Genomic DNA, 15,921 nt, shown 5'->3' on the forward strand with positions numbered 1-15,921 from the left:
CTGTCTCCAACTACAATGAACTGCAACTTCACCACCACAATCTACCACCCACCACCATCACTAGTATTTTCACAGACAATCCCAATCATCCATGCCCAGGGTGGGATTCGAACCCACAGCTTTTTGGCTGGAAAGCAGATATTCTAACCACTTGGCCAACCAAGCCTGCAAGTTCTAATGTTCGACCATCCTGCACAGCATCAGCAGCGGTATGTGATGTTTTTCTTGGTTTCTTCTCGTAACTCTGTTTGTAATGCCAAGATCATCGAACCGAGAAGTATCTAATAATTTTGGACAACAATACTTCCAACTTTGTGGGGTTTGACCATTGTATTTTTCAGCAATATAAGTCACTATGTTATATGGCTGCTGCTGCTGCTGAAATTGTGGTTTGTGAACATGAACGTTACCACAGTTGACCATCTCCACTGATGTCAACCCTAAAGAACTGAACATCTTTGTGATAGTCACACAGTACTCTAGGATGTTTAAATCTGGTACCTGGTCTGCAAAGTATTCTTTTTATTTGAGTAAGAATGGTGAAAGGAATTTCACAATGTGAAATTTCTTTCCCCAAACTTTCGATGTTAAATTAATAGCCAGAATTTTTAGTGGAGAAGGTTTAACATGAAAAGTATCAGACCTAATGTTCAGTTGAAACAATAATAACAATAATAAATAATTACTTTATTTGTGTTGGAAAAAATACTTCACATAATAAGGATAAATAATATAGAAAACGATTTGAGCAACAGATAATCTTTTTTCCGCGATGTGACAAAGTAAGATAACATTGTATTCACCAGCATGTGCAAAACATGTCCATTAGTCAAATGTGCAAATGTTGCATTTTTGAAGAAATGGTCAGATTAAAACAGTACTATAAGGAAACACAAACGAGTCCAGTGTCTTTTCCCTTACTGCAATCGTTCATCCAGTGCAGCTATCGTATTGTGTTGTGGTGTTTTGTGTCTGGTAAAGTAAATAATTGGTGAGTGACAAAAGTCTTTGAAATTTTCTTTCTTCAGGAAAATAGCATGAGACAAAACTCTTCACATAGCTCTAAAAGGATGGAAACATATTATTATTTTAGAAGATATGTATATATTAATGTGATTATCCAAGACCACTTGGGAAAAGTTACTCAGGAAGTGGTCTGATGCCCTCGCCTACTTTCAAAGAAGAGTTGACTACGAAATGGACGGTGGTGACTGTTATATTCTAAAATGCCAAGATGGGGAAGTAATGCTTGATGATACAGGAGCTGGAGGAAGTAAAGTTTTCTCTATTAGTTGTGAAGAAGCTGAGAGATTTTCACCAAAAATGTACGACATTGATAATCATTTACTAAATTTGGAAATTGAATTACCATCTATTCGTATCACGGGAAAAAGTATTGCTAACCATCTAAATTCATCACTGGTAAAATTAGACTTTCAAGATTTTATTCAATTCGATAAAGATTCTTTATTTTGTGACATTTATGAACATCATGTGAAAACTGCTTGTGTATATCTTGTGACAAAAGAATACATGACACGAAACTTTTAGGGAGACATAGCGTCATTTCCAGACTAACGCCATATGAAATGTATGGAGATGTGCTTCCTATGGTGTCCGATCTTAAGAGTCTTTTGCATGACCAGCTATTTTGATGTAATGTAACCAAGAAATAGTGAGTAATGAACATTTTCTTTATTGAACTCAATGGAAAATGTTAAGAATGTTAACTACATATTGTGAAATATTTTTAGGTAATTACATGTTTCAAATTTTTCTCTGTGAATATACTTGTAAATAATATTTTAGCAAAATAAAATATGCATTTGTAAACTTAACAAATTAAAACACTTAAAAAAACTGAAAAAAGACGTGTGTTGTTGTTATGTTTTCCACAGTAAAAAGTTTACTCATTTATTCTGTTTAGAAGTTGATATATAAATCCATAACTTTATACAGCAATCCCTCGATTAATGCACCCCAATTAGTGCATTTTCGATTAGTGGATTATTTTATTTCGATACCCAAATTCGATTAGTGGACCTATATGCATCTTAAAAATAAATGTCGCAGATTTTGAAAATTTTTAATCTATACATTTTTTATGGCTAACTATTTTAAAAAGTTGCTCACCAGGATGTTATGTTACCAGTTTGAAACATTTTACAAAGTTAATTTTTAATGGCATGCTACACTATTTCCTTTTACACTATGTTCCAAATTTACTGCCAAAATTTATACCGTCTGCTTTACATAGCATTTTGCTGATCATATCTCTTGCAATTATTTTCCTTACTTTTTTATTTTAAATTATTTTTCTAACCTTTAATCATGAGTAAAATAATTATCGAGCAAAAATAGAAGTGTGAAAATGATTCGAAAAGTAATCTGATTGGAAGAAAAACTTGAAATAATAAAGAAAATGAACAAGGTGATTCCAGAGCAAAGATAGGACAAGAACATAAAAATGGGTCAATCAACTACTGAATACAAAGAGAAAGGTAAGGCTGCTTCAAGTTTATGAGACATGCACTCGAAATCAAAGTATTATAATGATTGAATTAGAGAGACTTCTTTTTACATTGATCGAAGATTGTAATCAAAAACGGATCCAGCTAAACACTAGCCTGATTAAATCAAAAGTCTCTTTGTAACCTGGAAAGAAAAGGCTATCAATGATGGAAAAGAAGAAGAATTACACGTTAGTCATGGGCGATCTGAGCGTTTCAAAAAGAGAAATAGCCTACATAATGTTCTAATCACATGCGAAGCTGCAAGTGCAGATAACGAGATATCCAGAGATTTTGAATAAAATTGTGTAAGAAGGGGACTATTGTGATCAACAAATATTTAAAGTTGATGAAACCGGACTTTTTTTTGGAAGCGAATGCCTTCCAAGACTTTTCTAGCCAAATCAGAGAAATCTCAGACTGGTTATAAAGTTGCAAAGTTGAACGAAATTACTGCTAGCAATATGAGAGGCATTTGGAAGAACATTCTTCCACATTGTACAAATAATTTTAGTCTTTTCAAATGAAGCTAGGTTAATTAAATCTCATTCTGAAAAGTTGAATGATTCCAACCTGCTAAATTTTAGATGCACAGCAGGAAGATCCTGAAGAATATGAAGAAACTTTGATCACTGAGAAACTCAAAGCTGTTTCACAGAAACTATGTCAGTGTGTGTGCATGTGTGTGTGTGTGTGTGTGTGTGTGTGTGTGTGTGCGTCAGTGTGTGTGCATGTGTGTGTGTGTGTGTGTGTGTGTGTGTGTGTGTGTGTGTGTGTGTGTGTGTGTGTGTGTGTGTGCGTCAGTGTGTGTGCATGTGTGTGTGTGTGTGTGTGTGTGTGTGTGTGTGTGTGTGTGTGTGTGTGTGTGTGTGTGTGTGTGTGTGTGTGTGTGTGTGTGTGTGTTATGCTGTACAGTGATCATAAATATTTATGATCACTGTATCCCATAAAGTAAAAAAAACTCATTTCACTTGTCAGAATTCCATACTGTAACCATCACCCAGAATTCCAAACATAGAAACTCACATATACCCATGACAAAAACGCGTTTCCAATTCAACTCTGTGATGTCACTTTGAAAAGATACCTATAAGTAAGAATAATCGAGTGCATTTTCAGTTGTTCGTTCTTTCACCCTGCAAGTCATCTTCTGTGTGTGTTATGCAGTGAATATATGGTTATAATTCAACTATTGTGGACTATCTATTTGCATTCAGAAGTTCGTTAGTTCCAAGAAGAGCCATTCTGGAGAGACAGTAAGTTAATGTTTCTTTTGTGTAGCTTAAACATAGCAATGGTCATTTGAAAATATTAACATCAGTTGAGATTTTTTTTATCATATACACCCAAAACAGACAATATTTGTTGAGTGCAGTTATTTTATATATTATATTTGTAATTTCAAATGATCATTGCTTGTATTATTTTGGTAAGCGCAATTCTAATTCTAATGCTGAATAGTTTTTCACAAAATTAATCATAGGGTAGATGCATTAGAGAATTTCAGCATGGGCTACATTAGCGAATTTTCATGTCTAAGTTACTAATAAATGGTTATAAGGTGGTTTTGCAATGACAAAAGAAAAAAAAAGTGCATCTCCTTGAGTGAGGGGGGGGGTTAGGGGACACCAACGATAGCCTGTAAGTAATTGTTAATAATATGTGTAAATGCTGAAGCCATCTCTTGCCTCTAAACTAAAAATTCCTTTAGTCAATAATAGGAACGAAATACCACACAGATATATTGGAAAATTCGTGCTGCCACCCATAGACAAATATTTCCAAACACCTCCACAATCAAACCGAAGACCCCAACTCTTGAACAAATATCCACTAGAATTCCATACTCTAAACATCATTCAAACCAAAGACAAAACGTGATGTCACTGATACATATGTCCCCAAGCAAAATTCGAAACATTCCATACTCTATCTTTTCTCTAACCATCACTCATAATTCAATACGCAAACCATTACCCAGAATACCATACGCAAATCAAAACACACTACGTGACGTCAAGGACAGATGTGTTCCCCAGCGAAATTTCAAATATTCCATACTTTATCTTATCTTTAACCATCACCCACGATGCTATACGCAAACCATTACCCATAAGCCACCACTAAAAACAAACAAAAACAAGACACTCATACATATCTGCCACCCACGTAACACAGGAAGTCACACCTCCCCACTACTATAACTTCCTTTTCCACTTCAACTCAATGACGGCACGAATCCTTATCTCTAACGATCACCCACAATTCCATACGCAAACCAAAACACAAGACGTGACGTCAATGACACATGTTCCCTCAGGGAAATTTCAAACATTCCACACTCATGACGTCACGCACAGAATCACACACAATGACGTCAATGATCTTATCAGCCAATCACGTCACGAATCCGTATCTTATCTCTTGATCTTCATCTGGTTCAGAGTGCCCGGTATACTAATCCATTTAACTCACCTTTATTTGAAAAGCCTTTATATGGATTATTCTCGCCATGGGTGTTATATATAAGAGATGGTAGAAGAATCTCGCCCATCTCTAAAAACAGTATTCTGATAATCGTTGTATTCACTCACTTTCATCTGATTTGAAAAGTGTTCATCATGATTCACCACGTATCACAATTTCCAACTTTCGATTCTTCACAGAGAATTCTGCACCACCAAGTTTAGTATGATGCTTGGCTTATAAGAAACAGCTCCTCCAAGTAAACAAAACTACAGTGTTCAGTATTCTAAAACGATAGTTTATAGATGTGCGGAGGCACTGTGCCTTATATGTGTAAATCTACTGATGAATGACAGTAACAAAATGAAACCGTTTTAATACTCTACTGTTCTTTGCGTACATTTTATATGATGATCTATTACATTACTATACATTTATCGATCTCGGTTACGAGCAGTGCTGTAGCCATACGAACTGATTAATGACTATATAGCAGATCTTGATAAGACATCGCTGGGAGTCAGCTAATATAATCACAATCCTCATTTCCGGTGTTCCTATAACTTCAATCATTTCCTTTGAATTTTGTTGTCGCTATATCTTTTTTTGCGATACAGTTGGCAATTAGTGAAAAAAAATGGGATGTTCAGATTACACGAACTTGTGTATATTTTAACTTATCGGGTAAAGGGAATCAGCATTTTGATTCAACAATTGCCGGCTTGCCTTTTTTTCATTGACTCGTGTAATCTTTTGTTAATACCGCATCAATCATATGCTTAGAGATGGATGCAACCAGTCGAGTTAGCAGAAAACCATTCCAGAGACCGGAAGTAGCGATAGCGAATAGGAGAGTCTTGGTAAGTCATAACCCATCTTCAATTTTTTAAATCATAGTGATCTTATGATAAAAGCACAATCAATAATGATACTGTTCGTGTTAATTTAATTGCAGAAGCATTGTCGCGCAAGATTCAAATATATCGTTTGATGAAGGTGAGCGTAAATAAAGTTGATAATTAAAATTTAAATGCATTCATTTTATAAATAATGTGAGCAATTTTAACTTATATTGAATACTGAGCTTTAGGTTTAAATATAAACGTTTAGGTTTAGGTTTAAATATAAACGTTTAGGTTTAGGTTTAAATATAAACGTTTAGGTTTAGGTTTAAATATAAACGTTTAGGTTGAAATATAAACGCCCATTTCATTTTTTCCTGAAAACCTTAGTTCCCGAAAATCCTTGAATATATGGAGGGAGGAGTGTTATTGATGATAGCTGATGAATTGCAGTCAAAGAGAATAGACGTTCAACTTCAGGATAGTGAAAATAGCATATTTGAGGCTATCTGGTGTGAGATTGAGGTCAGCAGAACAAAAGCAAAGTTGGGTAGAGCAACAGTGAATGCACATGATGTCAAAATTTTGCAGAATGATTTGGATAGATTGACAGTCTGGGCTAATGAGAATGGATATCAGTTTAATGTAGCAAAGTGTAAGGTTATGCATTTTGGAGGGAAAAAATTAGCAGCGATATATCAAACTGGTCGAACTGTACTCCAGGAGTTTGATGAAGCCAGAGATTTTGGTGTGTTGGTGGATAGGGAGTTGAAGTTTAGGGGGCACCTAGAAAAAAGTGGCTAGATCAGCTTATCAGATCACTTGGTTACTGAAGAATACTTTGACAAGCAGAGATAAGCAAGTTATTGTTCCTCTTTATCGAGCCTTAATAAGACCCCATCTAGACTACTGGGCCCCACGGTTTCTTTTTGATGGGGAAGAGGTAGAGAGGATCCGGAGGCGGTTGACCACGATGATAGCTGGTCTATGGAATGAACCTTACGAGAACAGGTTGAAGATTTGTAGGTTACAGAAATTGATTGAGAGACGGAGGGATGATATGATTGAGACATTCAAATTAGTGAAGGGTTTTTACAAGATTAATTGAGAGGAAAATTTTCAGAACAGGTCTGGTGATGTGAGAACTAGGGCCCATCAATTGAAACTGAGCAAGAATGTAGTTAGCAAGGGTATTAGAACTAGGTTTTTACTTGGAGTGTGGTGAATGAGTGGAATAAGCTGCCAGAGTTTTTTGTGGGTGCCATGACTGTGAATGATTCAAAGCAAAGTATGATATATACTATGCGAATGCCCAATAGTTGTTCTTGATTTGATGTTTATGGCCTCCCTCGATGAGTCTAACAACTCCTTGGAGTTGCCCGTAATAATAATGATAATAATAATTTTACACCACGATTTTTTAACTTTAATTTTGTGGAAAAAAGTGCGAAATATATTCGAGTAAATACGATTTCGAATAAAATTGTACACTATTCACATCAGCGTAAAAAGTAACTGTCGTAGTATGTGTTGATAATTTACTATTATCGGATATGTTTATTTAGCTCAGGGACAAATTATTCTGGTCTTTTAATTCAAACGCAGTTGTTGTTTATTTTAATTTTTACGCAATGTGTCCGCTCGATTTAGTAAGGGCCAGCTATTTTTGTTCGATATTTGTTATAATAATAATTTATTATTAGTATAATGTAGGCTACTAAGGTTTTTATCTGTGCTTTGTTATCTATTATTTGATTATTTAATGATGATTGCAGCGCTAATTTGAGGCTATAATTATTTTGTTAGAAACCTGTTTCATATTTATCTGAGTTGCTTCATTTAGTCAATGTCGAACCAAAGAATGCTACACTATACGTTGGTATAAACTCACGAAGAGACTTTGGGGATATTTGTTCTACTAATGGTTCACAGGTAATATGTGTTGCAGGTAATGAATCTTTAAAAGTAACGAGAGAAATCCTTTTGGTTATTAATGTAATTTTTCTTTTTCGTGTGTTCACTTTATAGAAGAATTGGAATTTTAATTTCTGGATTTGTGCATAAGTATTTCACTGTTATATTGCTTCCGATAATATATAGAATTACATTTGTTTTCTTTTAATCGATGCTTTATCTTTAAAGCGAATTTGTGGGTCATACTTTCGTGTAATTTTGAATATTCTGGCACACACAAATTTAGTGATTTGATCGCTCTCTAAAACTGCAGTTGTTTGATATCTATTAGTGAAGACTTAAATTTGGTGCGAATTCTTTTGTTTGTTGGAGTGTGATGAAGAGTCGCCTTAAACACCGTGAAACAAGCATTCGTCTTGATAATGAAACTGCATGAGTTATATTTTGGATGAAAATGGACGTTCGGGACTCTCCGCACTGCTTTCTCCACATAACACTATATAGGTGTGTGTACATTTTTAAGATAATGGTTAAGAAGTATCCATTCGTCAATTCTATTTACTGTTTTTAAAATATGAAGAAGTAACCTATAGATTACGGTAGTAATTGCATGATATCCACGTTCTCTCTTTAACAGATTTTAACAGAATATTTTCTCTAAGGTATAAGATAATAATGTTGGTGGTTCTGTTTAGGATTTACGAAAGACAGATATTCCAAAAAAGTAAATAAAAATAAAAAAATAAATAAAATAAGTGCTACGAACTTAAAAGAAGGAATTATAAAAGCTTCACTAGCTTGTACACCTGGAAAAGAAGTTCTCATGTACAGATCTTAAATGATACTAAAGAAACAGCACGAAAGGTTTTTAAATGTGTAAATTTTTAGAATGTCTCGAAACAGGCTACTACGGGGTTCTTGTCGAACACATTATTCAGTTCTGTAAGCAATCGGATGCACCATGTAATTAAAAAGTCATTTTCTGCATCCAGAATTAAAATTATTTCATCTCAATTAGGATGGTTTCTGTGTTAAAAATGGGGAAACATTGCAGCAGGGAGTTTCTTGTAACGAACATCAAATGCGTTTATTTTAGCTCCAAGGCAACACACAAAACCTGATTTTTTTTTTTGTTAAGAGTGTCATTTTTATGAGCAGCAGCAGCAGCATGTTCGTTTTTGCTTTTTATATAGGATATTTAACCAAACGAATAGTTTGTTGAGAAATCTCAAGCCACTGAAGTTTTTATTTGATATTCCTAAACTTAATGACGCGGATAACCAATAGGCTTCTGTGTCTTCTAATGTAAGAAATAAGTTACAATAGCTGTAATTTGTGTTAGATTGCAACATTTTAATGTAATTTGAATATAATATAGACCTGAAAGGTGAATAAAATATAATTATTACAGCGTAAATCTAATTCTTGGAACGTAAGAATACTGGCTTGGCCAATAATAGTGCCTAGTTTCTTCAGAGAGATAGAACATGAGCCTGGACGTCATCATTATTCAAAAAAAAAAAATAGTAATTAGAGAAAAATGTGGCGAGAAAGAATTATAGTGCACTAGTAGCATTGAGAAACTAGCAATAAGGCACTTGAACTTGAAAGTGGCTAGTTATCATCGTTCAAAGGAAAGTAAGTAATGATTGTAATAGTATCAAGGCACTACAATGATTTCATGTTTTCTTTTACAAAAGCTGACATTTATACATTTGTCTCCTGATGTATTATAAAATTTTATATGGCGAGTCCCCTATCTGATTACGTCATTTGCCATAGAATTAGAATTTTAGAACATCATCTATAATTTATCACATCTGATTTCTATGTGTGTATGTGTGTGTGTGCGCGCGAATACGACTTTGATAAATAAATATGAGTACGAATATGACTTCTCTGAGAATTTTGCAGTTCTCACAAAAGTCAAAATGAGAGATAGAAATATGTCATTTTCATGTTTTTTCACTGCTAAGCATTTTTTTAGAATGTATGGGTAATAGCAAGTTGAAACTGGTTATTAGTTTATTCAAATAGTTTTCAAAAAATAAACTTTGAAGGTAATAAAAAAGGGATAATGGGCACTTTTAATGAAATTGTACATCATGTAAGTTTGGAAATGCGTAAGCCAGTTGTTAGCAAGCCTACTCAAAATATGAAACATCTGCTTTGAAAATTAATCGATTGAAATCCACATTCATTAGAAATGTACTAAATATTCAATCCAATTCTCAATATCCATTGAGAAGTCGATCATTGTGTGAAACATATCTCTGCTCGAATATCGGTTTATTGATTTAATTTTAATCGTCAATATGTTGCATTGGTTAAACAGAACTTATTTTTAATTAACAGTCATTTTCCTCTTTTTTCAGTTTGAAAAGAAACTTAAACTAATGCTAAGTTAAATTACTTTTTAAATGATCTGTATAATGCATATTTCATTTTCATAGGCATGTCAATACGTACATCCCCAACGACCACCGAGATTACACAAAGAAATGCACAAAGGGAAATATTACAAAAGGCGTCTGAGAACGGACACCCTCCAAAAGATCAGATGTCGTCTGAAACTGGGAATATACAGAAAGTGCGGAATTATTCTGAAACAGTATGGTTTCCAAATGTCGCAATCTTCGTTTTACTTCATCTGTCAGCTGTCTATGGGGTTTATTTAGCAGTGACTACAGCAATGTGGAAAACAGTAATTTTTGGTAAGTTTATAAAACAAAAGTTAATTTGTGTTTATCATTTAAACAACGAAAGACTTCAAATATCACATTCAGATAATTTTCTTCCGATAACAACAGAAATAGTAGCTAAGAAATAAAACTGATATTTTTTTCTGATAGCGAGATACAAGTTTTATCCAATTCTTCCATAGGCATTTCTAATGCATAAACGAACTCTATGTGAAAAAAAAAAATCCTAGCATATTTTGTATCTTTTATTCTTCCGTTGACACACCATTCCATGGTACTTGGTTTAACCGATTACAACTATATTTATGGTTTAGTCGTCTCTTACATTCCTTAGTTTATCCCGAGACATATCTGACCAGAACGGAGAGATACTAAATCAGAGGACAGAAAACGATACTGCAACAGTTACTTCTTACCTTCTTAATTTATAAGTCGTCTAGCAGTCATTTAGGTAGTGTTACGATTATAATTGCTAATAAGGCAAATTTTCCTGAATTTTCGGGAAAACGATAACAGAATCAACAATATTGCTACAAATTAAATACTAATGAAAAATATACAATATATATAACTAAACTCTATTTTCTGAGTGTCTCTTGTTAATTTAAAAATAAGTCTTCTAAGCTAATAGCACTCCGCAATATGCATAGTATAACATTCATATCATTTTAATTTAATTGATTGTACTTAGAAATATCATGAGGTTTTTATAGACAGGAAGACTGTTTGTAGAATATAATACAATACATCGAACGTACATCGAGTACATAATACATTGCATGTTATCGGTACTTGAGAGTATTATCACAATTTACGTAAATTTCAATGTAAACTGTATTAAAATTCAAACTACATTCTAATGTAACCTGTATTAAAATTTAAAGTAAATTCAAATTTAATTACAATTATTATATATTTCTGCAAACATTTTAAGTGTGCAGAAAGGTTTTAAGTCTGTACTGAATGCTAACCAATTATAAGATATAAACTGTCATAATTTCGACATATCCACTATTACTTACAATACATGTATATTCTTTTTTCTAGATGCACTTTATTAATTAAATCCTTTATCAGATGTTATGCTTGAATGAAGATTTTGTTAATGCAAAAGTAATAACGTACGATTTTTTTTTTTTTACTTCAGAATTCCTTTACGGTTATACTGGAGCAATTGGAATAACAAGAGGTGCTCATCGTCTTTGGACACATCGATCATATAAAGGAACACTGCCTCTTAGAGTTCTGTTAATGATTTTCAATTGTGTTGCTGGCCAGGTAAGAGTTTATTGATACATTTTAATACTATATAATCTATTACACTCTCTCTAGTTATAGAGTTTTGATTGATATGACTATTTGAAATTAAGGAGAAGCATCTGAAGCCATGAAGCACATTCATTATGCCAAATAACTGTGTGTGTGTGTGTGTGTGTGTTTCCTCGGGTGTGTCTGGTTTGAAATATCCATGTATGAATTGATAACATATATTCACTTGGAAAACCGTCATAAATAATTCTGACGTTCTAGACTGGTGCAAATCTGGGCCTTTCCAATTATAGGATTCTTGTCTGTCTCAATTTGTAAGATATATTAGAGCTTATTATTACTCAGCCTTTAACTCTATTTATCATAAGTGTGTTTCTGGTAAATTTTATTATCTGCTTTTTTAAAAAAAAAATCTCTAAATTTTATTTTATGTTTGGATCACATGTGTCAAGGGAAAGGTAAACATCAGAACCGAAACACTGCTCGAGTGTTTATGATAAGATAAATTAGATATTTTTTAAAATTTTATAAAATACCTTTAGTTTCATTAATAATCTGTAGAAAAGTGGAGGTGTTTATGAAATTCACGTGTAATGAATAGGTACATACCTCATTATCGAAATAAGTTTAAATATTATTCTTTCTCCTGTTCCATATGTTTAACATTTAACTAGAACCAACATCAGTTAAGGCGATAAAAATCCCTTATTGTTTTTCAGCCAGTAAGCGAAACTAAGATCGAAAACTACGATCTGAACGTTTCATGCCGACGAACTGTCAGCGTATCCAAGCGTAAGTGACCACTTGGTAGTGCCACACCACGGCAACTCGTTGCAAAGGTGGAGCAAGATCCCTCACTGTTCTTGATATTTTCTCATTATGTAAAACACACAGCTCTTAGGAGATGTAGTGCTGTTTTACATTATGAGGAGAGGTTACTACCCAGACCGGTTTCAACCTTTTTTTAGGTCTCATCAGTGAGTTTCGCTTACTACCTGAAAAACAATAAGGGATTTTTATCCCCTTAACTGATCAACCTCGCCAGAAAAAAATAGCCGTTCGGCTTTTCATCTTAGAACCAACATGTCAAAAAGAATGCCATGGATAATAATGATAAGAGAAGATATCAGATTTCTCATTGAATACATGCTAAAATTGGGTGAAAGATTCTTCCAAAGTCATTGAAATATCATATTCGTTTTCTTGAAATTTTGAGGGAAGAGTTAAACAGAATAGTGAAATGTTACCGTTAGAATTTTTTGCAATAAAATAAAACCCTATTGCAAATTAGAAGAAGCATCTCTAAATCAAAATGTATCTAAATAGCACTGTCATCCATTCTAAACCCGTGGAAAAATTCACTTTTTTAAATATCGCTCTTGAAATGACTGCTAAACGCGTTCCTCTAATCTAAAACAATGTATTGCGATTTCGCACTCCGCACCTAGTTTTTCCAACGGTCCATTCTCCAATCACTCAAATCACTTAATGTATACTTTGTGGTAAAATTTTTATGGAGACCTTTGGAACATTGTATCATTTGGAACATTTAGAATATTGAATTTAGGTCCTTCTTCGGGTGGCTTAGCGGTAGGGATGAAACGGCATTTTCACAGTACTGTTGGCTTCTGTGATAGTTCTGCTTTTATTAGGGTCGGCATCTGGAGTATAGGGAAACAAATGTCGGGAGGTGAGATATGCTTATTTGTTTCTTTGGATTAGGTTTGTGCGTTAAGATTATCATAATTTTTGTTTTTACTGAGTTTATCTATATACCGCTATCGGCATGCAGATAAACCAGATAAACTGGATACAGGTGATCCAGTTGTTAAAATTGTTAAAAGACTCCTATTAATGCACGATGGGTAGGAATCTTCTTGGATTTTGTTTTGTTTTCTGTTGTTGATAGGCCTAAAGAGCAAATTTTCATGTTTACTGATCCCCAAAGAGGGATCAGTAAACAGTGAGAGCTATTGTGTTTTGCTGGGAATAGAATTACCTACACAGCATAACCCTATGCTGTGTCGGAAATCCAAGGAAAGTCCTGTGTAGGACATTCATTATTGAATATCATGACTTGATATTAAATAATGAAAGTCTACGTTTTACGATTCTTGTAAAATAATCACAAAACGTCGGGGAAGAAAAGAGAAAGACTAGAGATTTTTTTTTCTACCAGTTCTCAAACTAGTCACAGAATAGCTATTCTGTGACTAACTTGAGAACTGGTAGAAAACAATAATATATGGCGTTGGTGTTAGCGACCACAAAATAAGAGCAATTATCTGCCATAGCTTTTTCCCCAGTTATCAATTAAAATCACTGCAATAGTGCTGGAATAGCTATTCTGTGGTAGTTTTTGCAAACTATTGGGCAGGTAGCCTCCACACTAAGGTGGAGGCTAGCTACCCACTAGGTGGATATAATAACATTAATTTTATCATATCCACTTAAATAAGCCTATTTTAAAAATGAACAAATACTCTGTAGTTATATATACGTACACCATTCAACAAGAGTTGCGGGCTAAATTGCAAATAAAAAAAAACAAACGTATTTTTTGAAAGAAATTAATAACCTGTTGTACCACTTTTGAGTGCAATAACTGTTTCATACCTTTGTGAATGACTTCTTACTAATTTAGTTTGGAAAGCTGGCAGTATTTTACCTTCTTTCCTTCTTCAAAACTTTATTTAATGGAACTGTCCGTGACCTAATTTTGCACTCCAATTCAACCTATAGGCCTTTTGATGGTTTTAAACTAGGGTTACGTGTAGTAGACTGCAACGTTTCGATGTTATCTTTTTCTTTTTTTTTTTTTTTCACATTCTGTGATTTTAGTCATTGTATTATGAGAGAAGTGCGTTATAACTTGAGGATTTTTCTAAAGGGCAGTATCATGATCATGAAGTGATGACAACAGAAGATAATCTAATATCGACCAAGCTAGCAGTCATGATTTTATATGGTTCGATGAATACCAGGAGAAGTAGCCCTGCATCGTTATTTTGCTGCTTTCAGACGCCATCACTGAGACAACATTCAAGTAAATTAAAAAAAAAAAAAGCATTCTCAAGGCATCCTTCAAAGAGCATGCGTAGATGCGTTGGTTTAGACGATTTCTTAGAGAAAACTCGAGTCGATCCATTCTTACTTAAGGAACCGTTATCAAGTCAATGTAATCAAAGAAATGCGAGAATGTCGCATCACTTTTATAAAAGCACCTATCATTATTGTCTCCTTTTCTACTGAAATAATTCTTTGAAATTAAAATATTCTTATTCAATTAATTTATCTAATGAAATTAGATAGAAATTAGAAATTAGTAATGTCGCTATTACCAAAGATTCTGAACGAAAATGTGTACTTCCACAATACACAACCTTGAGATATTGTTTCCAAATGTTTTATTCTTCATCACACATCATCTAACAATTCTCTGTTTTGTCTACTTAATGGCGATTTCTTTTAACACAGCAAACATTTGCATTTAAAATGCTGACATTTGAATTGAAATGTTTAAATGTCGACATTTGAATTGAAATGTTTAAAATGTTAAATGCAAATTTAAAATTACACAATATTTAGGTAAAAAGCATTGTCTAGGCATCTTTTATATCTAAAACATGCATTAGATCGAAGAAAACATCGTAAAATTAATGACATTCCAGCTCCATTCCCTTCCTATAAAAATGCCTCGATGCTTCCGCTTAAACCCACAAAAACCGTCAGTTTGCATGACAAGTTCAATGTTGGACTAGCGACAGCAAAAAAAAAAAAAAAAAAAAAACAAGCGCTGCATTATCCTACCGGATGAACAGCACCATGCTATTAAAAGGAAAGAAAAACAAATGTGAGCTGCTAGAAGTGGTCATCACTTTAAATATCCAGTATGAACATTAAAATGTCATAAACATTCAAGACAAGTTTTAACACTGCGCATCCACGTGGAATTAAGCTTGTAAGCAGCTTCATAAAAGGTCGGAAAAGATTTTAATCCATCCAGTGAAATTCACTAATCATCCTAATAAAGTATTTAACTTCAACTCCATTCTACTAAACAAAAATAGCAAACGTTAAAAAAGAAAACGTCTGCTAGTTTCTGTGAATCAGGGATGAATATATTGTAAATGACATCGAGTGTAAGCCGAATAAAAATAATCGTTTGATATTAAATAAAAAAAAAACGAACGAAGATAAACCTCAGACAAAATGAAA

General features: G+C 33.6%; 1 protein-coding gene across 1 annotated transcript in view; it reads left to right on the forward strand.

Annotated features, from left to right (window-relative positions):
- Nucleotides 1-2,467: 2,467 nt before the first annotated feature.
- Nucleotides 2,468-15,921, forward strand: part of LOC150104265 (acyl-CoA desaturase 1-like) — a 95,262-nt gene continuing 81,808 nt past the window's right edge. The window contains exons 1-3 of the mRNA XM_090396444.1: nucleotides 2,468-2,501; nucleotides 10,186-10,446; nucleotides 11,582-11,712. Of these exons, the coding sequence (XP_090252570.1) occupies nucleotides 2,468-2,501; nucleotides 10,186-10,446; nucleotides 11,582-11,712 (426 nt within the window). The remainder of the gene's footprint in view (nucleotides 2,502-10,185; nucleotides 10,447-11,581; nucleotides 11,713-15,921) is intronic.

This window comes from Typopeltis vanoorti, chromosome 8 (genome assembly GCF_054136105.1).
Source record: "Typopeltis vanoorti isolate ZY-2024b chromosome 8, IOZ_Tvanoo_1.0, whole genome shotgun sequence".
In the NCBI taxonomy this organism is placed as follows: Eukaryota; Metazoa; Arthropoda; class Arachnida; order Uropygi; family Thelyphonidae; genus Typopeltis; species Typopeltis vanoorti.